Source organism: Anopheles cruzii, chromosome 3, assembly GCF_943734635.1.
Source record: "Anopheles cruzii chromosome 3, idAnoCruzAS_RS32_06, whole genome shotgun sequence".
NCBI lineage: Eukaryota > Metazoa > Arthropoda > Insecta > Diptera > Culicidae > Anopheles > Anopheles cruzii.
Window position 1 is genome coordinate 51336478 of NC_069145.1, and position 25304 is coordinate 51361781.

Genomic DNA, 25304 nt, shown 5'->3' on the forward strand with positions numbered 1-25304 from the left:
ATGACGGGCAGTTTCAGAATTCAACTAATCAATATGGGCACACGAGGAGCTGCTTGTGAGTATACGGAAAGAACAGTGAGGAAATGTTGGAAAGTCTCTACTCTTTCGCTTGGCCTCAGTTTAGTATATCGGTGGTGTATGGGAATGCGAATTCAGCTGGATGAGAAAATTTGAGAGTGAATGTGTGTGTGCGTGGGTGGATGAGAGTTTTGGAAAACAACGTGAGTGTGGGTGAAGGAGAAAAAATTATGAGAAAACCCGCCCGAAAAGTAGCTTTCCAGTGAGTGCATCAGCAAATAATAGCTACTGTTTAATGTCGTTTGTTTTGGCGTTGCTTGTTGTTATCAAAATTCAAGTTCAAGCTAAGCTGCGCTGTCTACACGAGTATCACGTGCGCCTTCTGAGCAACCAAATACCGGCTCCAACTGGATCGGATGTAGCCAACACTATAAAATACTTTTCACAAACTCTTTTAAGTAAGTATTTAGGTTTAGTTACATTCATCTATTTTTTACACTTTACAATATTCAAAAAATACATAAATTGCATTGAATGAATTCCAAGAGAATACTTGTTTTATTTGCAATATTTCAATATCGCGTCTCTACGATGTTCGATTGTTTGGAGTAGTTAAATACTTTATGTGTAGAAACTACAAAACATTATAAGACATTTCTTCCCTCTATGGCCAGTGTTGAACACTTGACTTGTTCTTCAAATAAATTTTTAATTATCATAAAATACTTTTTTGTCCGGAAATTGAAACTTTTTCAAGATAATTAAGGAAACATTTTCTCACTCGTGATCCATTAACCTAGGAAAAGAAACAATAAAATAAATAAGATGGACTACAATAAAAAAAAGCCAATCGTAATAACTGTGTGCCAGGTTACATTTCTAAAAGCGTTTCCTAAAACTTCTTAAATGTCTTCATGTTAAGATGTTCGATAGTAAAACGTTTACTAATTTGTTTTTCGTGGTTATCCGTTCCAACTTGCATAATGTATTTATTTAGCAGCGACAGGAATAATGGCAATTAAAACTAGCACCATCCGAACATTGGAAACTTTCGTGTATCAAGTGTATAAGCACATTTACAATTAAATCGATCTAACAATATATCAATGAATTGTTTAACAACGACGTGAACTAATTGGGCACCACTGGCGATATTGTTTCATTTTTCATATTAGCTTTGCTGAAAGACGTGCCATGTTCTCCATTAGAAATGATTAAAGATCCGTCACTGGATCAAGTGCGTATGTCGAGCTATCCGAATCTTGAGTACCAAAATCTGTACAATGCACTCACGATGCTGCTCGACGTTGCGTCCAACATCCAGTCCGGACTTAATCTGTTTGGCAAAGCGTTTCTGCAATGTTTAGGTTGCATACTACCCTTTCTCGACCGTGATCTCATCGACAACTTACCCTATTTGACGGCATCAAGTATTTCTGTTCTACCAGCTTCACTTCACCAGGAGATCATAAACTATCTTTGCTATTATATTCTACCGTTCACAATCAGTAAGTAACTCGTGTGCCACTCGCCTGTTGTTTGTATTTCGGAAGTTCTTAATGAAACAGTTTCCAAGCTTTTTCGTTTTTTATCATTTTTGTTTTATACGAGAAGCTTTATTATCTTAGTTTTGTTCGTATTTTTAAATGCTTTTTTACATGCATATGTAAGTAATTTATTTTACCAGCTTGCCGGGTCGTTTGGTCAGCATTTTTACTTGCGACATGTTGTAAGAAGTTTTTTGTATGAACATTCTTGAGAAAAGGAAGTTGTTTCCGCTGAGCGCAGTGTCACTGTTAGGTTGTTATCACACTGCGGAAACAGTCAACAATTGAAACAAACACGAACAATCTGAAAAAGTTGGTAAGCGAGGTACTTTCGGCCATTCTCTAGGTTAACTTGAAACAACAAAAACAAAGGAAGTGTTTTGCAAAAAAAGTAAAGGCTGGTACTGAAACAAGTACATTTGGGTTTTATAGGAAGACGATAGTAAAATGTAGGTTTTGCTGTAACAATTTCATTTCGTTTCGTCGTGCATCAACGAGCAGCAAAATGTTTTGGGAAACATTCGCATGTACAATAGAATAAACGACAAGCTTTTCGTTCGCTTTTAATTTATAAGTTGCTTATTGATCGATTAGAATTTAGTTACGCGTTTAATGTTTCCGTTGCCACATCTATCGAAATCTACTAAGTCCGCTGTATACAAGTATATTATTGTGTATTGTATATGAAAAGATCATAAAAGATCTATTATTTTCTCTCTGCATCTTCCCGGCCACGTGAAGCACGGCAAAGTGACGACGATCACGAATGTCATGCGTGTCAGTCAGTCTCGGCCGTCATTATGCTGGTGTTCCAGTATTCGACCAATCCGGCACATCATTGCCAGCTGTTGGAGTGCCTGATGCGCCTGAAGCACAACGTCGCTAAGGACATGCTGTGCAATATTTCCTACGGCACCTCGTTGTCGCGCGCCTCAGCCGCCAAACTCCTGTTCTACTACTGGCCAGCCTTCGATCCAAACCTGTTCGATCGCAAGGGTTTGCTGTGTAAGTTCACCAATGATCTGGTGCCGTTCGTATGCCAACGTGAATCATGTCCGAATGCTGGAAACGCGGAGGCAGTGAAGGTGTGTTACGATCATTGTATCAGCATACTATATGCATCGGATGCACCCCCTCCACTCTACCTTTGCATCGAGTGCGCCAACGAGATCCATCGCGACCATCGAAATCTAATGTTTGGCGACATTCTGCACCCTATGCAACAGGTTTCGATGGTTTGTGAGAACAAGGTACGTAATACGCAGATTCCGCAAACTTACGCTACGTTTTTTTTAAATTTCACAAGAACGGACCAGGCCTTGTTTATGACGCGATTTGATTATTTGAGAAATTTGAAAGGAACAATTTTTTTTTTTTATATATATTTTTGCAAGTAAGAGAATGCATTTATGCACGCGTTTGGGACTCACCCTCGCTGCCGAGGTCCTAACCACTAAACCCCTCACTTGGTTCTCCATCCGGCCCCTTCCGGAACTACTGTCACCGGTTTTACTTCGGAAGAGAAAGGAACCATGAACATTTTAATCAATCAATTAACTTTACTCACGAGATGATTGGGCTATGGTGATTGAAAACTGCTTCATTTATCATTAATTTTTATAATGTTAATGCTGCTGTTAATTTTTTTTCATTAGGACATACCATAATTTGTTTCCTATTCGCATCTTTATTTGTACAACTTGATTGTTCAAATAATGACCTCATAGTTACGTTTCATGGGGCAGTGTTTATTGTTCATAGGAACAGGTTTATCTTCGAATCTCACTTGTAGCGGTTATAGCCTGAGATGCCATCACCGCATGCATGTTTTCAGTTATATCACTCGTATTCAACCTTGCCTCTTCCCTAGAACTGTCGTTCCCACGAAAAGTCGGCGGTTTCTATATGCTTTTCGACTGAATGTGCCAGTTACAACGGCAATCATCCGATACGATACTGCATGCAATGCCATGGTAACCGTCACAACAGCCGCCGTGGCATCGATCACATCGTACATCGCAGCCTGCCGCCGATGATGATGATGGATGCTGAAATGCAAACGTATCTGGTGGAATCAGTAATCAGTCTACTTCGCGAAGCGAAGCCCTTGAATGTGGACTTTCGCAAGGATATGGCCCCTCAAGACCCGAAATCAAACGTAACCAACGCCGGCGAAGTGTCGGTGGACTTACTCACACTCGAAGAGCGACAGTTATTGGGGCGGTACGGCATCTGGTTGCTGGTCGGACGGTGCACACCAACTGTCGACACACCTGTCGAGATTCTGGGCCGGTTGCTGTCGATGCTGTTCCACTGGTTTCACGTGACCGCATACTCGTACGACGGGCAAACCGAGAGTACGTTGGAGAAATTGAAGCAGGATCACATCTGTAGCTGGCTGAAGGAAGTCCGCATTAGCCACTACAAGGAGTTCATTGATTGTCTGTTACCGCATCCGCCCGAATATTCGCGCGTTGGTGGGCACTGGGATTCGTTGGCGTCGCGCACGTCGCACTTGAAGGAGGGTCTGCAGCGCCTGATATGCTTGATACCGTACGAAATTATTACGCAAGAAATATGGGACACCGTGATGCCCCACTGGATGGAAGCCATTACAAACGACGTACCCGAGAAAGAGTTGTCCGAGTTGAAGATTGTGCTGAACAAAATTCTAGACGCAGAAATGTCGCCGCTCGGTTTGGACGCCAAATCGATGTATAACTTCGTGGCAATACGCTTCGAGAAAACGACTGCCAAAGTGCAGCAACAGGCGCTTTATTGGTTACAAAATTTGACAAAGCTGGAAATCGTCATTCCTCTTCCCCAACTGTTCGCAATGTTCGGCGACGGAGTGCGAATCATGAAACACGGGGTTCAGGCCGAAATCAACAAAGCCAAAGATGTCACTCGATCGGGATTAAATGTTGGGAACGGAGGAACTGGTACTGGTGGTACGGGAGCTAACAGTGAAATTCTTACCGCTGGGTTGAAACTTTCCAAGGAGCGAGATCTGCAACCACCAAGAAGGAGCTCCATATGTAAGTATTGGTTTTGTTCGAGAATCGGACGGTCCACTAGTACCATAATTTTGGACCTAACAAATATCACTCTATTACGTTCTCGGGCTTAGCACCAGTTGTTGAGGATGAGTCTGGCAACACTTCAGCCATGTCAGACGACGAAGTTCCGATCAGCAAGTGCATGGAATTTTCCTCTGATGCTGAACACAATCTCACCTGTTGCGTGCTTATGTTAGACATTCTATTACGCCAGGTATGTGTGGTCGGCATGAGCAATGACTAGGGCTCTAAAACACGGGAATTTGCTCAAGTTTAATAAGCCATGCGTTTCCCTTAATTCTTTCTCAGATGGAACTACAAGAAATAGAGATGCATTCGGGCATTTACACAACCGTCGCCGAGAATGTGTGCCGCCTTCTGAAGTGTATGGTGACAGCAGCCAACGTCGGAATGGGCAACCATTATTGCCGACAGATGGTATGCAAAAGAGATGGCGGAGAAGGTATGGTTACCGGGCAGTTATTTTGATTTCTTCGTGGCAGGATTGTGCGTATTGCGAAACATCTGTAATGTGGCACCAGCTGTCAACCAAGTTAGTGCAGTATTTGGCTCCGATCTATCCTGTGAACCCACCAGATGTAAGCAAGAACACGAAAGTTGCCATGCAGAATAAAAGTGATAATTTTCGTAACCAAAATCTAGCCGCCACTGCAAACCACCATGGACGATGAGAAAACTCGAAAAAGCCCGCCGGAGCTCGAGAAGGAAGTGAAACCTAACGAGCGCGATATATCGCTTTCTATGGCACCGCTACACATACCGCTTGGACCATTAGGTAAGCACCACATCGAACCAAGATGATTGTTTTCCGTTTACCGTTACATTTTTAGTATAGGTTTTCTTGGTTTTCAGCGAAGACTTCATACTTTATTTCTACTCCAACGAAGATTTGATTTTTTAATTGCATAACATTGTCCAAACCGTTCAATTGATAATGATAGTTGATGAAGAAAGTGTTAACGGGATTTATTAAGGGAAATTTAAAGCATTGGCGTAGAATTGAAATGTATTCCGCAATCTGCAGTTGCTATATTGTAATATTTTTTTTTTCACAACTAAGAGCTAGCGTTTTCTAGCTAGTCAGACTGTTGGTGTAAGAATGTTGACATGGGAAGTGATTAACTTCAATTAATCACTCGATATGATATGAGGTAACAATACAATTCTGCGCATGATAACATGATAACACATGAATCTTCAAAATTTGCCCTGGTGCCGTTTCTTTTGAAACATTTTATGAAAAAAATAATGACAACATTCCAATTACGATGTCAAAGTATATAAACTTGTTCATATTATTTTTGTTATCGCGCGAAATGATAAAATGTCTTGTATTTCTATTTGTTAGACTTGTTGGAGTGTTCTTATTTGTTACTATTGTAATGAAACTTTTGCACTTTTGCTCTTGCTTGACAGTGGAAGTGCATCGGCAAAAGAGAAAAACTGATTTGCCTCATAAGAAGTGGAACGAGATCCACAAAAAGCATTACAGGAGCTATCAGTAGAAAACTTTAACAGTCTTCAAAGTAAGCACCTTGAGCATCAAAACACTTTCGCAGGATAATTGCTGCTTTCAGCATTTGGCGACGTTTCCATGCTCTGCTCGTTTCCTGAAATCCATTGTGCTTCATAGCATAGAGAAGACTTTTATTGAAGTTTCCTAATCTAGACTATGCCAAAACACAGGGTGGCATACGATCGTCGTGATGATTTGTGTTCGAGTTTTTCCATTCAGATTAAATAATTCGCGTATCGTTCACTCATTCCTAATGTATGTGTATATGTGTCTCTTTTCATTTTATTATACATCTGCACAACTGTAACACAATAATATACGATACCTTATACCAATAAACAAAAACAAAAACAACAAATCATCACCCTCTGAGAACATTAAAACAAAAAAAACGGAAAATCATTCAACCGAACAATATACTTCAATACCAATACAAAAAAAAAACAAACAAAAAACGAAAAATATAAGTCATGCCTTCTATTCTTGACGATGCCGGAAAAGTCATAATCATGGCAGGTGAATGTTTTCTATCGTCTAGCATTTACGTATGCATTTTTATTTATGTAGGTTAAGTCAAAAAAGGTTGTACTTCTTTTATATATGTTTTACTAAAATGTTAACGCTTCACTAAAATAAAATGTTTTAATGAGCGTGTTTGAATCTACAACAATTATATCATAAATATTGTGCAAGTGCGATTTGTGATTATTTTGTTTAACAGATGATTTTATTTGTATTTCATCTAAAGAATGTAGGAAGCAGTAAACCCAGTAAATTCAGGCTTTTTGTAATGTTGAGCATTTTGAGTAGTAATTGAAGTTGTGAACCGTTAGTTCGTTAAACAATTATTGCATTATTTCTGCATAAGAGTCATACAAAATCATACAGATTTTTTAAAATTATTTTCATCATTTAGCTCTAAGTTGCACACTCACTCAGTTTATCATCGAACATTGTATCGTGAATATGGTGTACGTTTCAATCGTGGATATGTGTGTAATCTATCCACTTTCAACTAAACCATAAACCATAGGCAATGGCAAGGATAATTATCTTTTTTTTTTATTGTTTATTATATTTATATTATATGTTTTTTTTTATGTTGGAGATTTTAAATCAATGGTATGAGTGAGGCAAACTCGTTAATTCATAATGTATGTACGTTTTCATTATTTGAAAATTGTTATTTTCTTCGTCCTATCACAAACCAAGAGCGACGCAATTAACATGAATGAAAATATGAATGTTACTTTGTTGCCACGTTTTTTCCGTAGTTATATACCAAAAGATGCATGTAAATCAGCCTACGAATCCGTTATTATCATTATAATGCTAATCAAAGTGAAATTCTGCTACATTTGCTTATCGCGCACACAATTTCTTGCAGGACATGAAAACAAAATCATTCAATAAGATCACTTCTAATATTATTCTCTCTCTCTCTCTCTCTCTTTTTCTCTCTCTCTCTCTCTCTCTCTCTCTTTCTCTCTCTCTTTCTCTTTTTTTCTCTTTCTATTTCTTCCTCTATCTCTCTCTTTCTCTCTCTCTCTCTATCTCCTTTTCTTCCTCTATCCCTCTTTATTTCTCTCTGTTTGTATTAATCTCATTATTTCTTTATTTTTCTCTCTTTCTCTGTGTTTGTTGTCTTCCTGCTTTCCATTGCTCTTACTCTTTACCTTTCTCAATTATTCCAAATTATAACTCTTGTGATGCATGCATAACTACTACTTTCTTCCTTAGGTCCAGTGCCGGTAGCAGTTCCACAACCGGAACCTCACTCGGTTGGTGGTGTATTAGTTGGTGTACATATGCCGCATGTTTGTTCTGTATGTATAATATTAATTGTCTTTCTACCTTTTAATGTATTTCAAACCTAAGGACACATCAAACCTAGGTACCCTTTATTACTTACATAATGCGAGGTTTTTAAGTTCTACACACACACCTAAGTAAATGTTAAAAGAAACACAAGTAACTTTGAAAAACAATTCGTGAGTATTGTACACAAAACTTACGCAGTCCTATATAAAGACGTTTGAAAGCCTTCTCTAAGATTCGTATTGAAAGGGAAAGGGATGATTCAAATGTAGAAAACATTTTGAATAATTGATTATTTCCTAATTGATTGATTAATAATTTGGTAAATTTTCAGTATGCAGTTTACTTTCTTTCTTTCAGTTATGCAGTTTACTTCTTACTTTCGAATCTGTCTTACAAATATTAAACTATGAGTACGATTCTGGTTGTGATTGTATACGACTTCTTCTACTTCTGATTCTATTCTGTTCTGTGAAAAGATTCTTTTTGTATGCATATCATCCAACGACTTGCAAATATTACTTTTTTCAGTTTTCCCAGTTTGAGGAAACTTAAAAACATTTCACATACTAATCCTTAATCCTTTATGTTCGGATTAGTTTTTGATCGATTTTTGCAAATTTTTCTTTATGTACTTGACTGTCTATTTGATTACTGTGTGTGTGAGCTGATTTTTCTTCGTCCTCGCGTGTGTGCTGATTCGTGCTCCTATCTGAATTAATGTTGGTGTGTTTAAGTGTCGCCAATCAAATTATGGTTTTATTATCTACTACAAACGGATTGAATGAATACTCTTTTTGCAACTAAGATTTGATTTATAATTCTTCCACTAGAGCATAATACGTTTTGTTTAGAAATTCAGTCATTTTTCTATTATTATATATTATTAATATTACGTTATTTTATATTTTTTGTTTTTGTACATTTACTTTAATTTACTTACTGTACGTTTCAATATTCTAATTGATTTGGTTTTACCCTTCCAACTCACATTAACATCATAAATGTTACGGATTACTTTTTGATGTACGAAGTTCATTGAATTGGACCATTGTTTTAAAACAACGGTCTAAACGCTATTCTAAGAACTACGTCTTAGAACGGAAATAAATAAGTGCCTATTTTGAACACAATATGTCCTTACTTGATGTTTGCTGAGTATGTAAAGTCACATAATAAAGACGCTGACTCTCGCATCACATTCCGCACATCGTAATATCATAATAATCAATCATTACAGATCATGACTGCTACAGTGGAAACTGTTTCAGAGCAACTGGATTTGGCTGCCATCATGCCTTCGGAGAGAGTAGTACCGGCCGTGGCACGATCTGTCACGTTATCAGACGCGGATGTTGGTAAGTATTTTCACTTCCTTTTCAACTGTGATTTTCGATTACACTTATTAAACCATGTTTTGTTTAGCATTGAAATGACGAAAGCATAACATTTTTTCATTTACCGGGTAACGGTTTTTCTGTTCACTGTTTTGCATTTGTTTGTTGTTACAATTCCGCAATGCAATGCATTTGATGTACAATTTTTAAATACAATTCTTTTTAAATAAAATACTTTATATTGATTAAGAACATTACATAAGATTGATACATTATGAATACATCGTATATTTTTTAATTTGTTAAATAGCCACCGCGACTGTTCAGATTGCAAAACCGACCGTTATCGGCGAAAGCAGTTCCGAAGCAGATGGATTGGACTCGGAAAATTTCGAAAATTCTCACCCGTTCGAAGCCAATGAAGAGTTTTGGCACACATCAGTGGGAAAGTTTAAGTTTTCGATCGATACACTGCCCCAGTCATTGCAATTTATCTATCAGCTACTGAAAGAAATTCCCAACATTGACAAAGCAGACATCCTTTACTATGTGTTGCAGTGTTTGAATGTCATGGTTCTGCATGGCGATGCATTTGTGAAGGCAGCTCGAGATAACCGTGGTTTCTTCATCTGGTGTCAGGAAAACATGCTTATCAAAAAGTAAGTGCAAATTTTTTTTCTGTTTAAGAAGGGTCTCGAAAACACAATTTTTAGTGACTTTTGGTTCTTTTTTATAGTTTATTGGAAAAATGTTTAAATTTGGATTTTTAGAGATTGCTGTTTGATTTTGTATTTATCACCAATCCGCGTCTGTTTTTAAGTTGCTTGTAAAAATGAATGTAATGCCCGCGAAGCGCTGGATGAGCTGCTATTCATTGAAAAATTGGTGTACGTCATTTGAAGGGTTATTGTGTTATTTTTTGTGTAATTTTGCAGTTTATGGAAACTTTGCACCGCAGCGCAATCACACATTTGCCAGGCCACAGTACCAATACTGCTTCATGCCTGCACACTGCCCCTGGGATCTGATGTGTTTTGGAAAGTAGTGCAAGAAGCGTTTCAAGATGCCGATTGGAGAGTTCGGTTCGAAGCTGTAGAACGTGTAACGGGTACGTAAAATTTGAGTTTCCCGCAGTGACTATATACTCAATATAATAAATAATTTTTTGCGTGTTGATGTTTTGTACAGTAATCACGCGCTTCATGGACACCACGCCGCTCCGGGCGGAAGTGAGCCTTCAAACATCGCTGGCAACTGCCTTCTGCCATCTGGTCGCGGCTTGTGATGATTTAAATGTGCACGTGGCGCAGCGTGCTACCCTTTACCTTGGCACGATCCACGACTATGCTATTCAGGCACTTCTTTACTGCCTGGAGAGCCAGTTTGATAAATTCATCATCGACCGACCGGTGGTATTGCAGTCAATCTATCAGCTACACAATTCACTCTCTGATCGTAAGGTTCTGACTTGGGACTTTTTCCTCAACCGCTTTGACACACTGTTTGTCGAAGCCCAAATCAATCTGGAGCGTGCCGGCGACATTTCTTATCTACGCGATCTGCGTAATAGTGAAAACGGCAGTGAGATCCTGTCAACTAAGATCAACAAAGCCCGGGAAGCATTAAGCCAATCAGACACGAGCGGAAGTATGTCGAAGACGTTGAGCGCATCTTTCGGCGCAAAGTGGCCATACAAGCGTACAATGTCTGCTCCAGCCACAATCATACCACGCCAGGAGTCGAAAGTTGGTACGTATCCTATGAAACATGTGAGCGTCCTGCGGTCTGTTCCGTTCCTCTAGTTTCCGCAAGCTCCGCAATAGTTAAGCTTCTGATCGACGTAATGAGTGTCTATATGTATATAATTTGTGTTCTGTTTCAGAGAAAGAAAAGGTCTACAATCGACAAGTGTCTGCGCCGATACTGAAGCGAAAGAGCTCTCGATTTGGTTTGGGTAAGTGAGCAGACACGGCACATAACCTGCCGCTTACCGTGTGTGTGTGTCGCTCTGTTTTTTAATGCCGGAAGTGGAGATAAACGAAATGTGTTTTCCCCTTTTTTCATGCTGTCTCCTGTGCTGTTTCCTTTGATCTCTCTTTCTATCTTTCCTTTTCTCTGTCTCTCTCTCTCTCTTTGTATCAATGTATCGCTCTCTACATCTCAATTTTCGTATATCTCGTCGTACTTTGGTTGTAGATGGACACGTTCATTCGATCAGTGGCCAAAACGATGATTTTCATATGGGTAGCCTGTACCGCGTGATCGATTTGGAAGAGGCAGACAGGGAAACCATCCACCTGCTCATCTTTCTTCTGATGCAGTTCATGTCGCGACCGGATCTGGTAAGCGGCGGCGGCGTTCGCATCTCTCGTCCACCGTACATCGTCCTTTTTCTCAAGCCTTTCACATTATTTCGTACCCTTTTTTGCGCTCTTTACTTACCCGTTTCTCATTCTACGCTCTTCCTTCTGGGTACTTCTGGACCGTTCACCATGGTTCCGTAGGCTTATCCTACGGATGAGAAACCACTGTTTAAAATTCAGTCGATTGTGCTCCGACACCTGTATTTGCTGCTAGGTTACAATCAAGGGGAGAAGTTCTTTCACTGTGCCCCGAACCGGCTTCGCAGCTCGTCTGTTTTCAATGCATTTATGGCCAATCTGCCGCAGGTGCTGGACCAAAACCATCAAATGGGCTGGATGCTCCTGCCGACAGTCATCCAGCTGTTGCTGTACGCACCGAATCAGGCGAACAGTGCTTTCCTGCAGCTGGGACCCGGGACCGAAAATCACCACAGTGTGGCGACGTACAACTTCTCCATATGGTATCTGGAGCCTCACGTGCGTCGGAACTGGTTGATGGCGCTGCTGGTCATACTGTACAAATACCAATACAAGCAGGCGTCGATGACGGACCAAGTGCAGAACATGATTCGACTTGTTATTAACTCGCTCGACGCGCAGTTCCACAAGTGTCGCCGTATACCAACAACCATTATAATGGACTATTCGGCGACCCGGTTGCGCAATCAAAGTCAGCCATCCCTCGGTGCCACTTCGGAGCTCGACGACAGGCGCTTGAATGACAGCCCTCCGCACAGTCCCCTGCAGCCCGCAACTCTTGGCCTGTACGGTGGCGATGATACCTCGCGCAGCCGATCGTCGCGTATGAAAGGATCCAAAGGCCCGCGCAAACATCCTGATGCCAGTTTCGATGGAGACGATACTGAATCGGAATTGGTCGTCATACCTGAAAGTGACGTGTCGGACAGCACCCTGCAGGAGAGCAGTGTCCAGGTACGCAATGTGTGTATGATGTAAATTGCCATGTGTTGTTAACACCATGCTTTGAATGTTTGTTTGTTTAATGAATTATAGAAACTTTGAGCCGTAATGGCCTAACATTCATCTCTTTTATATACTAGGCTAACTACTACTATCTATCTAACTTATTTCTATCTTAATAGTCTATTTGGATCGATTCCAGTGGGGTCTAGTTTAATACGAATCAGATATTTTGTGGTGAATTTAAAAACAAAACAAAAATATCTGATTTGACCTACTCTGCCTCCACTTCATCAAATCCAAATCATTTAATATGTTTTAATTTAGGTTTATATAGGTTTATAATATAGTGATAATAAATGTAATAAACTTATTATCTTAACTATTTTTTTTTTAAAGAGACTAGCCTATTGAGATCGATACCAGTAAGGTCTAGTTTAAGTCGAATCAGAGATTTTTATGGTAAAATTAGAAATTCCCTACAGAGGGATATTCTACTAAGATTTTAAGATTTTGTAATAAGCATCTGATTTGACTTACTTTGACTCTACTTCATTAAATCCAAATTCTATAATATGTTTTTATTTAGGTTTATATGAATTTAATTTATTAATCCATTCCACTTCAACTCAAAGTAAACTTTCTTTATCTTGTTTAAATTTTGTTCGATCCCATGCACGGTCGTTCTTCGGTAGATTTCTGGGCATTTTTCCCAGTTCCCCATAAAGATTATAACCGGCAAGGAAAATCGAAAAGTAAAGTCCTAACCTAGTCCTGAAAAAGTTTAGGAAAATTCAATTTAAAGTTTTGCTGGTTATGTTCGAGTGGATTGAGTATAAATGGACTACCTGTGAAATAAACCTGGACTAAATTATACTACAAAATGCTATATTACAATTATATTAAATCTCACTTACCTAGAGTTATTTTTTCCTATCCATTTCAACTCAGTTCTGGGGGTTCGATTGAGTTGAAGAAATTTAAAACCATGCTTTGAATGTTGAGGAGGACATGTCGCTAGAGCACCAATGAACTGTCTGGGTTCTTTAACGTCCATCCTCTTTCGCACTAGAACTTATAGTTCGATGCAGTAATAGTTTACAAATGAACGTAACCTTACATGATAATCAAACTTTTTATTTTTCGTTGAAAAGGGATCGCTTGAGGACACCGCTAGCAACGAAGACGATTCGAACGCACTGAAACACGATACAGCGTGCAAAACGATTGGGCGTTTAACAAACGAAAGCCGCACAAACCTGCCGCCGCCGGCAAAATTGGCCACCGTAACGACCGTGTCGCAACAAGGAGCTCACCAAATGGGTACATCGAAAAAAAACCATCAAGCGTCGTCCGATCAAACCGAGACACCGACCGACAGAAAAATTGAAAATGACAAACGGGTAACGGTACCGGAAAAGGCAGAAAAGCAGGAAAAGATAAGCAGTAACATCTTTAGAATGGCTTCGGCATTTCAGCTAAACTCACAGAAGTGTTCCGTACAGGAGGGTGTGCGAATGATGGTTACTTCGTCTATGCTCGGCCAACCTAAAGCGCAAGCCGTACTAAATCCATTTGCCAATGTGCAAAAAGCGATCGTCGTTACGCAGAGCACCGGCAGCAGTAGTGGATCGAATGTAACGAAGGAAATTGCTTTAAAATCCTTGGAATCGTGCTCAATACAAGGTAAGCAAGCAATAGAATAGTTTTCAGATTATTGTCCTGCAACTGAGACAATGTTAATCTATGTTATGTTACCGTAACGTTGGGGGGTTAGGGGTTTACGCGCGAGGTTTATAACCAACGCCAACCCTTTTGTTACGCCCAGGCAAGCTGCGTGTCATCGAGGAGCTTTACTGACTACTCTATAAATGGAGGCGTATTGTTACAAATTTTTATGTTTATATATAAACCCCGTTGTGACGAAATTTTAGTTTTTTTGTCTTAAATTACGTTACATTAAATAAAGCATCAAGTTCGTAGATCATCCGTCTGCACTGCGCCGATTAATCATCAATCAATCGATATTAAGGCGAAAGACGTCAGTTCGAACCCTGACAGTGCATCAAATTGACTGCTTTAGGTTTAGATTGATGCTTAACACGGCTCTTTCCGTTCTAATAATAATAAATGAATAATAAATAAAGCCAGTCCATACGATAGGAATTACAGTTATGTTATGAGAAAAAAAAATGTTGAGAAGATCAAAGTAACTAAAACCATCAAAGCTCCTTGGACAGAACTCGAGGCTCTTCTGGTTTACGGGCCAACAGTTGGTAAGAATTGTTTTAGCTTTGTTTCTATCGAGACTGAGCTGTATTGACGATTGGTTTGGGTTATATGCTAGAACATTAACGATTGTAGATTGGTGCGTCAAGACTATCTTGGTATGTACTTGATCTTGATATGTTGTCTCAAGTGTTGCTTTGCATGAAGTTACAATTGAGAATCGACCAATTTTTTTAATCTTAGAAGAACGGAACGGGTTGATTTTTCAAATTTTAGTACATGATTTTTTTTTTCTAGTCTCCTCTAAATGACTATGAAAGTTTCTAGCCTCTGATCTTTATTCTTGGCTACAATTTGTACTTTTTCTTGTGTACGAAAAAGAAAAACTTAATACGGCATACCTTTGGTTCCTACACAGATGAACAGAGTGCTGACAAGAAAGCGGCATGCACAACCGAGCCAAGGCAGTCCACAAATCAGGTGGTTCAACCAGCACTGGGATCGTTGAACAGATGCAAGCCTCCGTGTGACAACAATGACCAATGCCAGGCAAGCTCTTCATTTGCGTCCGATTCCGGTCATGAATACAAGGTACAGTCTTTAGACAAAATGCCCGCACTCTTCGGATCATCGAAGTTGCTGCTCGAAGGGAAAGGCGCGCTGTCAACCGCTTTACCTACAACATACCTTCACCAGCTGCCACTACCTACCCTTGAACGGCTGTTACCTATCGGGCAATGTGCTAGCGAGAATATGAACGCCATAGTGGAGACGGTACGAGAAGGACTAGGCTTATCGGATGTGCCAGTTCTTTCAAATGGTACAACCGATGCACAGTCAAATGTAAGTATTTTGTCTTTGGCTTATTTATAATACCAATATTTATGCGCTCCCTGCTGACTTTCTGCAGATCCCGGGCGACCTCCATGCACGAGAAGCATCGACGGCATCACCAAGAAAACTGACTAAACAGTCTGCCCTGGAGTCTCCGCCACAAAACCTCGACAATGATGGAAACGACATTACCGGGCGTGATAGCGACGGGTTTGGTAACACTCTATTGTCAACGCAAACGACAGACTGTGAAAAAGCTGAAAAATCTAAGAACAAGCGAATGGAAGCAAAAGAAGCCTCTAAACAAACGCACAGTACGAAAATGGCAGGAGTCTCTCACAAGGACGCTCGTGTCAAGTACGCCGGGTCATGGCCACCTGAAGCAAAAGTGGAATCGGATATTGACGATCCAGAAAGTTCTTCATGTCCGGAGAAATCGGTAAATCAAATCTACTACTTACTTACTTATTCGACATTACGACATTCCGTGTGTCCGGTGCTATTCTTGCTACCCTGATAGGGTAGCAAACGAAGTATATAATAAGTATAAAGGTATAAAGTAAAGTCTTGTGACAGTCTGCAAGTCACTCTAATTCAGTAATCGGCCCACCTTATTCTAAGACAGTCGTTCTCCAACGAGAGTAAAATTGCAAGCGCGTTTCAGCTGCTGTAGTCACCGTTCTCGAGGTGACTTCTGGGTGTCGAAATCCGTCTGGGCCACCACAGTGAGGCAGATCTTTAAAATCGAAATTTTCAAAACTTATTTGATGTGCTACGATCCAAAATAAAATTTGGTTCGTCTGTAGTTTATCGAAAAGTATAAAAAAGTAACGCCACAAAATGTTTGTCATCAAACTAGCAAAACATGTGTATTGTTTTAATTGAAGTTTAACATTATGCCCCTGTTTTTTCTATGGTCCTACAGAGCAGTCTTCGTATTGGAGATGAGTGTATCTGTGAACGTTGCTCAGAATGTGGTGCAATTAAGGAGCAATACACAGACGAAGAAACAGGAATTATGCTGATCGTACTGGGCACCTTTATCCATCGAGAACCATCGCTCGGAGCACCGTTCTTGCCGGATATTTTGGCCATCGTCTCAAGGTTATTTACTGATTTCTGCACCATGTTACGAAATTGTACATCAGAACGAATCCCTTTAAAATTGCCTTGTCTGCCCGATCTCGAACCTTTGCCCTGGATTGCCGCTAATCTGGCTTATCACAAAAAATATGTCATTTTTCGTTCAACATTTCTAACACACTCCCTTAACATATACCTGGCAGGATTTCGTTGCATCCCACGTTCCCGTGGCGTTGTGAAAATTTAACTCACCTACCAGGAGGCTCACAGTCCGTTGCACACCAATTTATTCGATGTGTGTTGCATCAGCTCGCACCGAACGGGGTGTTCTATCAAGTATTCCTGAGCCAAAAAGACGGTAAGGCGGTGGAATGATTTTTTTTTGCAATATCTACATTATCTTTACTAGAAATGCGTCCATTTCTTTTCTAGAGATTACTCGCAAGCGATTCTATCGAAGTGTGTCAAACAGTTTAAATGATTTCTCGGAACTAAACCCCACAAGTCCCATACAGATGTTGGCAGAAACGCTCAATGCCAAGAAAACACTCCCGGTTGATCTGATGCCGGTGATTTTCCGCAACTTGGCCGAATATCTTCAGTGCGTACCGGTAGACTGTATTGCCGGTAGTGTGTGGTCCCCGGTAGTACAAAGTCTTGACAGTCTGTTCCGTCGCGTTATTTTAATACTTCCCAGCATGACTGGAACAGAGCACTTGCTGGAAATCATAGTATGCTTGCTGAAGGTGCCGCAACTGTCTAAGGTAAAGCACAACAACGCGTTTAGTATACTGTTACACCGACACCCGATATGACACACACTTGACGCCTAACATCATCATCACAACGCAGCATTCAACGGATCAGGGTTAAGGTGTTCTGATTCAAACGAACACAGGCCAAAGCTTTCTTTATTGTGTTCTACTCTACGAGGTTTGTTCAAAAAGTATCGCGACTTTTCAATTTCCGCGGACTACGTATATCCGATTTTCAAAGTTTTTGTGGCGTTAGGTTGCTACACTTGTCAGTGACTTATGGTAGAAATTTCGGCCATTTTGAGTAATCAGTAAATTTTGGACAGCTGTTTTGCTTGGGCGTGTTTTGACTCATCGTCGATTTTTGTGTACGCCAAAACTCTAATTGACCACGAAGCGGTAATTTAAGTTTTGGAAACAGAAAAAAACAGAAAAAGTCACAGGGGGCCAGATCTGGGGAATAAAGTGGCTTTGGCATCACTAGAGAGTTGTTTTGGCCAAAAATTCGCGCAGAAACAACGATGTGTTAGCAGTGTCGCAAAAGCCAATTTTTGTTTTTCCACAAATCCAGACGTTTGTGGTGGATTGCTTCGCGCAAATTGCACATAATTTTTAGGTAATATTCCTTATTGACCGTTCTACCCTTTGGCAACAACTCGTGATGAAACACGACCCTGCAATCGAAGAAAACTGCAAGCAAAACTGTTCGCAATCGATCAAAGTAGGCTTTTCGACGTTCACATCTTCTCGGCCTACTGAGAAAAATTTGAAACACCGATAAGCAATGCTTTTGGTCTTAAAAGCTTCACCATAAGCCACATCAACATTTCGATTGCGTCCGAGCTACTTAATTTCGTTTTTCACAAAATTTGATAAAGATTCTTTGCCATCCATTTTTTGGAAGAGACAAAAATCGACGATGGGCCAAGACACGTGCACACTAAAAAAATTGTCAAAAATTGACTGATTTTTCAAAAATTTTCAACTTTTCACCAAAAAATCACTGACATGTGTAGCAATCCAACGCCACAAAAACATCGGAAATCGGATATACGTAGCCCGCGGAAATTGAAAAGTCGCGATACTTTTTGAACAAACCACGTACTTTACTGTTGCGTGCTTGGCTGCAAGTTAAAGTTAGCTTAGCGCATAAGTTATGGCTGTCCTGATGGTTGAATGCTGAGGTTTAGTTATGGCACACTCCAAATTCTACATTCTGATAAGAATTGAATGACGTTATCACATTAAAAATCGGGGCTACAGTTGAACAGATTATTTGGAACTTTGAAGCGTGTCTATTTCGATACTCTGTTTGCTTTTCCACTACACAGACTATTTTAGAACCGTTTTCTAAGATAATAAGCTACGCGATACAGAACTTACGATTGACGCATAAGACACTGGTCGAAATTTGTAACCTCAGTGGACGGGCATTCACAAAGGAACGCGACAAGCTGTACCTGGGTCGCCAGATAGTATTCGATCTGGTACAGGCACTAAAATTCAAATCAACGTACCCGACGTCAACCTGTTGCTGTTGGTTGGCTTCCTGCTGCAAGACGCCGGAGGTATTCTGCCGCCCTGTATTAGCGGTGAAATGTCCATGGGAGAATCGTACGTGCACATCAACTGTAACATAACCGACTGCATGCGACAACCTTACTTGAACGATATACTGGAATTTTTGGCCGATTTCCACACACTGAGCAAAATAAAGGTAAGCTCCTACTACTGACGACGATTCCGAGGTGTGTGTTCGCATTACATGCCAGTGGTCTTTTCATTTTTTTAGAATCTTAAAGCATCTGGCACGGGCCCCGGATTATGTGAGGATACAATTGGTGGCGTGCTAAAAGGAGCCATAGCACAGTATCTTGCGTTAGAGATGTCACGAGGAAATTCAAAGATAGTCGAACGGTTTCCAAATATCTTCCTTGGCTGAACAACGCGCCGTCATCATTGCAGCAAGGGTACTGTTTGAAGCAAAAGCAAAACCAGTACTGTTTTATTGACATCCTTTTTTACTTTCCAGACCGAAAGAATTTACAGAATGTGTTGGTCATATGAGGTTACTATCGTGGCTACTTATGGGATCACTTACCCATACAGCATTAGTAGTGCGCAAGATGGGCATTGGAACGGCAGCTCCACACCAGGCGCATCTACGAAAACTGCACCCTCATAATACAACCCGTGCCCCAGGAAGCCAGCTGTCACATAGCGGATCACGTGCAAGTGATATTTGCAGGATTCGCAGAGCAGTCGAAAACATCCGTTCTGCACATGTCGTCCTTATTCCATGCGTTCACATTGTGCCAACTGTGGACAGTATAGTCTGGAGCAGGTAGCAAAGCCTGGCAGCCATTTCATCCGAGACGTACAACACAACTCTGAGTGTACTGTTCGAGTTTTTGGGCCAAAGTTACGCCGTGTATTCTGCAGTTGGTGTCTCACTCGAAGGTAAGAGGTTCGAACACGACGAAAAGAGGACACCAAGCTATTTCGTTTAAGTCGAACCATTCCAGCACGGTATGGGTAAAATGATGTCATTTCAGCACGGTATGGGTAAAACTGTTTTCTCTTTAGCTTTCAGAAAGTGTGAATCTTCATTTTTTGGGACTTCTAGAATCTCTAAAAGAGACAAGATCTACAATACTGGCCAAGTTATTACCTCTATGGACACCGGTGCTTTCGTCTAATACACAACTCTCTGGAACACTGCACGTGCGATTGCAGAACTGTCGTGACGCAGTGCCCAACCTCGAAGAGCAGGATTTTCACGCATCAGAGGCTCTGCTGAAGTGGTTACAACGTTTGCAATTCAAGATGGGCCAGATCGAGCTACAATCATCCACTGCAACACAATTCTATTCTATATAAACAAAGTTTTTGATTTTCTGCTACTCGCCGCAAATGCGCACGAGATTATCGATCTGTATTACTGATAAGAATCACGTTTCAACGACACATAACTCAGCAATTCCAAGAATACTGTACACTGAATAGTTTCAAATTTAGAATATGTAAACGATACTGAACGACCTTAGAAATATGTAATCAGAACTACAAGTCTGATTGTAGGAAAACCTTCTGAATTTGAGAAGAAACACGGCGATAAACGGTAATAAATATTATAGTACGATTGTTGAATGGAACACAGGTCCTTGATGTTCGAATTTTATTGTTATATTGTTTAAGGCGCTATAACCAATCACGCACGAAGCTACACAGCATGATTGCAGTAACTATTTGCTGGTGACTTTCAGTGTGGTGTACGACATCGACATTTAATCACACCGAGCACATGTGACAAGTTTTATTTAACGACCGTTAACGGATCGTTAATTATTTTTGCCTGAATCTTCTTTCAGCATGACTGTACGATTAAACACAAGCTGGCCGGAATCGGCAGTGTCCGGATCGACAGAGAAGAAGCCGACTCGTTCAAATTGAAACTTTTCGTAAATTTGGCTACCGATTAGATGCTCATCGACATAGGCGCAAGTCGAGCGCATTGTGTTCGGCGCACAGTCGCTTATAAATCCACCTGGAACATCACCGGTATCCTCCGGGTTTTTGTGACGGAACAGCTTCTCGTACAGCCGTACCTCCGTCTGCACGGGCTTGGAAACCCAATGGATGTACGCTTTCGGTTTGTTCGTTGCTGTGCACGGTTCGCTCCGACACACCAACTCTACGGAGGCTGTTTTTGCGTCTCGAATTATTTTCTCTACATTCAACATTAGTCCAGCGTATTTGAGTCCCACCGTTTGGCCAGGCGTTAGGCGTCGGAATGACTTGTCGGCTTGCTCGGCAAAGTCAGACTGTTCAATGTAGACAACTCGATCGAACCAAACTTCATGTGAGCCCTTTTCGGGACAATTGGGAAAATCGGCTACGGTCAATCGTGTGGGACCGTTGTGCGGGTAGTTTTCTATGGTTATCTTGAGTGGATACAGCACAGCCATCGTGCGTCGAGCAGTGACATTAAGAACGTCACGGACGGCAGCTTCCAGAGCGGACGGATCAATGGATGTTTGGGCTCCGGTTATTCCCATTTGAGCACAAAAATTATTAATTGCTTCGGCAGGATATCCTTTACGACGGAGCGCCGACAGGGTAAACAATCTCGGATCATCCCAATCGTTGACGATATCTGCATAAAAAAAAATTGAGGAAAACCTTGCTATTACTTTTGTGTTCTGCTATGATCTTAAATGCTACCTGCGACCTACTTTCAGTGATAAGCTTGTTGATCTTGCGCTTCGACACGACGGTGTAGTTGACGTTCAATCGTGCGTACTCCCACTGTACTGGGCAGTAAATGTTGAGCGCATTGCAGAGCCAGTAATACGAAGAGCGGCGAGATTGGAACTCCTTCGTGCACAGCGAATGTGTAATGTCTTCCAGGCTGTCGCACAAACAGTGCGTGTAATCGTACGTTGGATAGATGCACCACTGCGTGCCGGTACGGTGATGGGGTATGAATTTGATCCGGTAAGCCACCGGATCCATTTTGCCTTCCTCCAGCGTAATTTTCATGCGCAATGTAGCGGCACCTTCATCAATTTTGCCGTTTTTCATGTCTTCGAACAGGGCCAAGTTTTCAGCAATCGGACGATCACGCCACTTCGATACCTCAGTCGTGAAGCCTTTCATTTGCTCGGCAGTTTGGTGACAAACGTATGCTAAATTCTTGCTAATAAGCTGTATTGCAAATTCATACAGCTGCTGGAAGTAGTCAGACGAATAGGTCACCTTGAATGGGCTGTAACCAAGCCATTCTACGATATCTCGAATGCCACGAACAAATTTTTCTTCCTCTTTTTCTGGATTGGTATCATCGTAACGCAAGAAGCACACGCCGTCATTTGCGGCGGCGAACGCGAAGTTTATGTTGATCGCCTTTGCATGGCCAATGTGCAGAATACCGTTGGGCTCTGGCGGGAAACGAGTTCGAACTTTGCCTCCAGTTCGCTGGACATGCTCTTTCAACAACCGCTCCGTGTCCGATGTAACGACATAGCCGTCTGTTTTGAAATTTTCCCCTGGTCGATGGAAGTCGACCTTCCGCATCAGATCGACCATCGTTCGTGGTCCATCGAACGGTCGTTCTTCATGTTGAGCGCTGCTGGTTGCTTTCAATTGTTCAGGCAACTTGCTGGCAACTATTTTAGAGGCATCTTCGGCCGAACCCGGCTTTTCTCGTTTCTTCTTCCCTTGTGCATTATCGGCCTCAGTCTTTGGACCAAGCAAATCGAACATTTGCACGTCCACTTCACACTTCAGTGCTTTTCCGTCTACCCATGGTAATAAGGAACGAATCTCGGTCAGAAGTTTGCCCACGTTGAATCCGTAACGATTCGCTACAATATCTTGTCGGTGTTTTGCTATCGTCTTTTCCACCGCGCATTCCACTTCTTCCGGTGTCACCACAACCCCTACTCCACAGGCCTTATCGAATGCTGCCTCGTCGAAAGCAGTCTTTGCCACGTTGGTTAGAACATACTCGAGCGCCGTGTCGACCCGGAGGCTGGTGTCCAGAGCGCCCGTGTGGATTTTACGCACCAACATCTCCAGGAAATGGGCACTTTGAGGTTTAAGTTTTGAGCACATCTGAAATAGCAGTGACTTCTGCGACGCACTCAATTCCACATTGCTTGGCAAATAGGAGAAGGCTCGAGAAATCGTTCCCGTCAGCGATGCGTTTTTCAGTGTGTCCTTGATTTTTTGATCACTTAATCCGAGAGCTTGCAGATGTTCCATCGTGATTAGTTTGTTGAGTTTGCACCAAGTTCAGCTCTTTACTCCAAAACACCGGCACAGAAAAAAGCAGAGAAGCAGTTCCTGTCGATGACGTTCGTAATAGAGAACCTAATATGAGACACGCGCGGGCAGTTTGTTCTAATTACAAGCGTATCTATGTTTACAATCGAAAAGCTTACGTTGAATTATTTCAACATACAGCGACATCTTTTCTTTAACCTTTCTAGTTACAGATTTATTAACCTTAGTAAAGCTTTTGGACAAAAAATAGGCCAAGATATACCTCAAACGGGCGATAATACAACCTTTTGTAAATTAATACTTTCAGATAAACTTCAATCACCTCCAAAAAATCAGACATCAATTCCAACAATGCCGAATGAAGCTTAACGCTCAAAGTATGTATAATATTATACCAATAACAGATTGATGATAAGCTGGGAAGTAATTAAAAGACAATAAAAAATATCAATAAATAAAAAAAAGTTAAAAGCATTCGTAACGTAACCTTTATGTAAGCGTTACTGCGCTGCCACACGGTGTATAACTATAACACGTAACACATAACATAGTCTCAAATCTGGTATGTGCCCTGTATAACGTCGTGTTATAGGGTCTGCTGAGCCACAACGCTTTTGACGCCTGGTCGCTGTACTGTCAAAATTGTTATATGAGGCTGTTATATCTGTTGTTATGCACCGTGTGGCAGCGCAGTAACGTAACGTAACGTAACGGTCGACGGCAGTCGATTGTTGAAAATGCTGTACTCCTCGAATAGATCCTGGTTATGCGGATCGTTCCAGTAGTTCGCAACGGACGTGTGCCGCGATGTACGTATAAAAAAGTTGGTACGCTGTTTTGGCCACCAGCGAAGGGAAGATAAGGTGCAGAAAGTCGTCTGTAAACGCGAAGTAGATGAAAGAATTAATTGGGGAACCAGCGAAAAGAATTCCCTCAAGGCGACTTACCTCCGAATTGACCACCCTGCGGTGAACGTCCGGACGCAGTGGTTTGGGTACGTTTGGAGTACTGCTCGACCAAGAAGGCCACCTTGGGAATAACCAATCATGTTGATTCCGTCCGGGTGGAGGGCACACACCGCCTGAAGGTTGCTATTCGCTTCCAGCACCTGGTGCCATGCTTTTTCCAAACTAGACCAACCGCCGAAGCGCTCGAAGTTGTACACAAACGTATCTGGGTAAAGCTAAGAAGTGGGAACTTAACTTTTGTTAGCAAACATCCTCCATACACGAACGTTCGACTTACCTGCTGAATTCTGGCCACTAAATGCCCCATGCTCCATTCTACGCTACGAGGTAGGTCCTTAAGGACAGGTCCTTAAGTTCTTAAGGTCCTTAGGTCCTTAAGTTACCCCACAATTGTGGGGTAACTGGGGCGTCTTACGACGACGAGGTGTGCGCGCTTCGTCTTTTAACCGTTGTTGCAGTTTAGCCTCAAATTGTTTTTTAGTTATTGGCCCGCAAAAAATTTCGACCACTCTGTAAATTGCTTCAACTGCGTGTTTATATTGTTTGAGTACTGTAGGTCTTTGAGGTGGTTTTGGTTGGCCCCAGGTACATTTTCGAAAAAAATGTTTGGTGAAAATGCATTTCAATACAGTGGTCATCTTTGCATCGTCGCCAGAGATAGGAATAGTGTTCACTATTTTTGTAAAAATTTGACCATTTGTCTTCGTCGCTGCTTCGAGGACCTTTAGTTGATCCTCGCAGTCGATCGGTAGCACTGGGAACAACTCTTCCTCAACGTTATCGTCGTCCTCTTGCATGTCTTCGGGCTCTTCCTCAACGTTATCGGCGTTGCAATCTACCGCTCCGTCCTCAACGTCATCGTCGTCCTCTTGCATGGACTCTTCGGGCTCTTCCGCTCCGTCCTCGAACTGTTGTAAGGACGTTGCAGGTTCTGCAGCATGAATGATACGTTCTAAGGACTCTATTCCTTCTACCCGGATTGGGATTGGAAATCGTATCAGTGGAAACGTAGTGGGTTCCGGGACGTTCATGACGCCCCGTTTAAAAT

At 41.4% G+C, this 25304-nt stretch overlaps 2 protein-coding genes and 1 pseudogene across 2 annotated transcripts in view; 1 reads left to right on the forward strand and 2 right to left on the reverse strand.

Annotated features, from left to right (window-relative positions):
• LOC128270554 (protein unc-79 homolog) lies at positions 1-20609 on the forward strand (annotated as a pseudogene).
• A 60-nt stretch (positions 20610-20669) lies between these two features.
• Positions 20670-23302, reverse strand: LOC128274882 (probable glutamine--tRNA ligase). The gene is made up of 2 exons (XM_053013221.1): positions 21737-23302; positions 20670-21657 (listed from the first exon to the last, which is right to left on the reverse strand). The coding sequence occupies exons 1-2, from the start codon at positions 23265-23267 to the stop codon at positions 20843-20845; spliced, it is 2346 nt and encodes a 781-aa protein (XP_052869181.1). The 5' UTR covers positions 23268-23302; the 3' UTR covers positions 20670-20842.
• A 750-nt stretch (positions 23303-24052) lies between these two features.
• LOC128270555 (probable glutamine--tRNA ligase) overlaps positions 24053-25304 on the reverse strand; it is a 3415-nt gene continuing 2163 nt past the window's right edge. Inside the window, exons 2-4 of the mRNA XM_053007966.1 lie at positions 24886-25164; positions 24236-24317; positions 24053-24165 (exon numbers count right to left, since the gene is read on the reverse strand). Of these exons, the coding sequence (XP_052863926.1) occupies positions 24053-24165; positions 24236-24317; positions 24886-25164 (474 nt within the window). The remainder of the gene's footprint in view (positions 24166-24235; positions 24318-24885; positions 25165-25304) is intronic.

Coding starts and splice junctions, on each gene's coding strand:
- LOC128274882 (XM_053013221.1), bottom strand. CDS start 23,267: ATGGAACATCTGCAAGCTCTCGGATTAAGTGATCAAAAAATCAAGGAC. Junction 21,658..21,736: donor CAACAAGCTTATCACTGAAA/GTAGGTCGCAGG, acceptor TTTTTTATGCAG/ATATCGTCAACGATTGGGAT.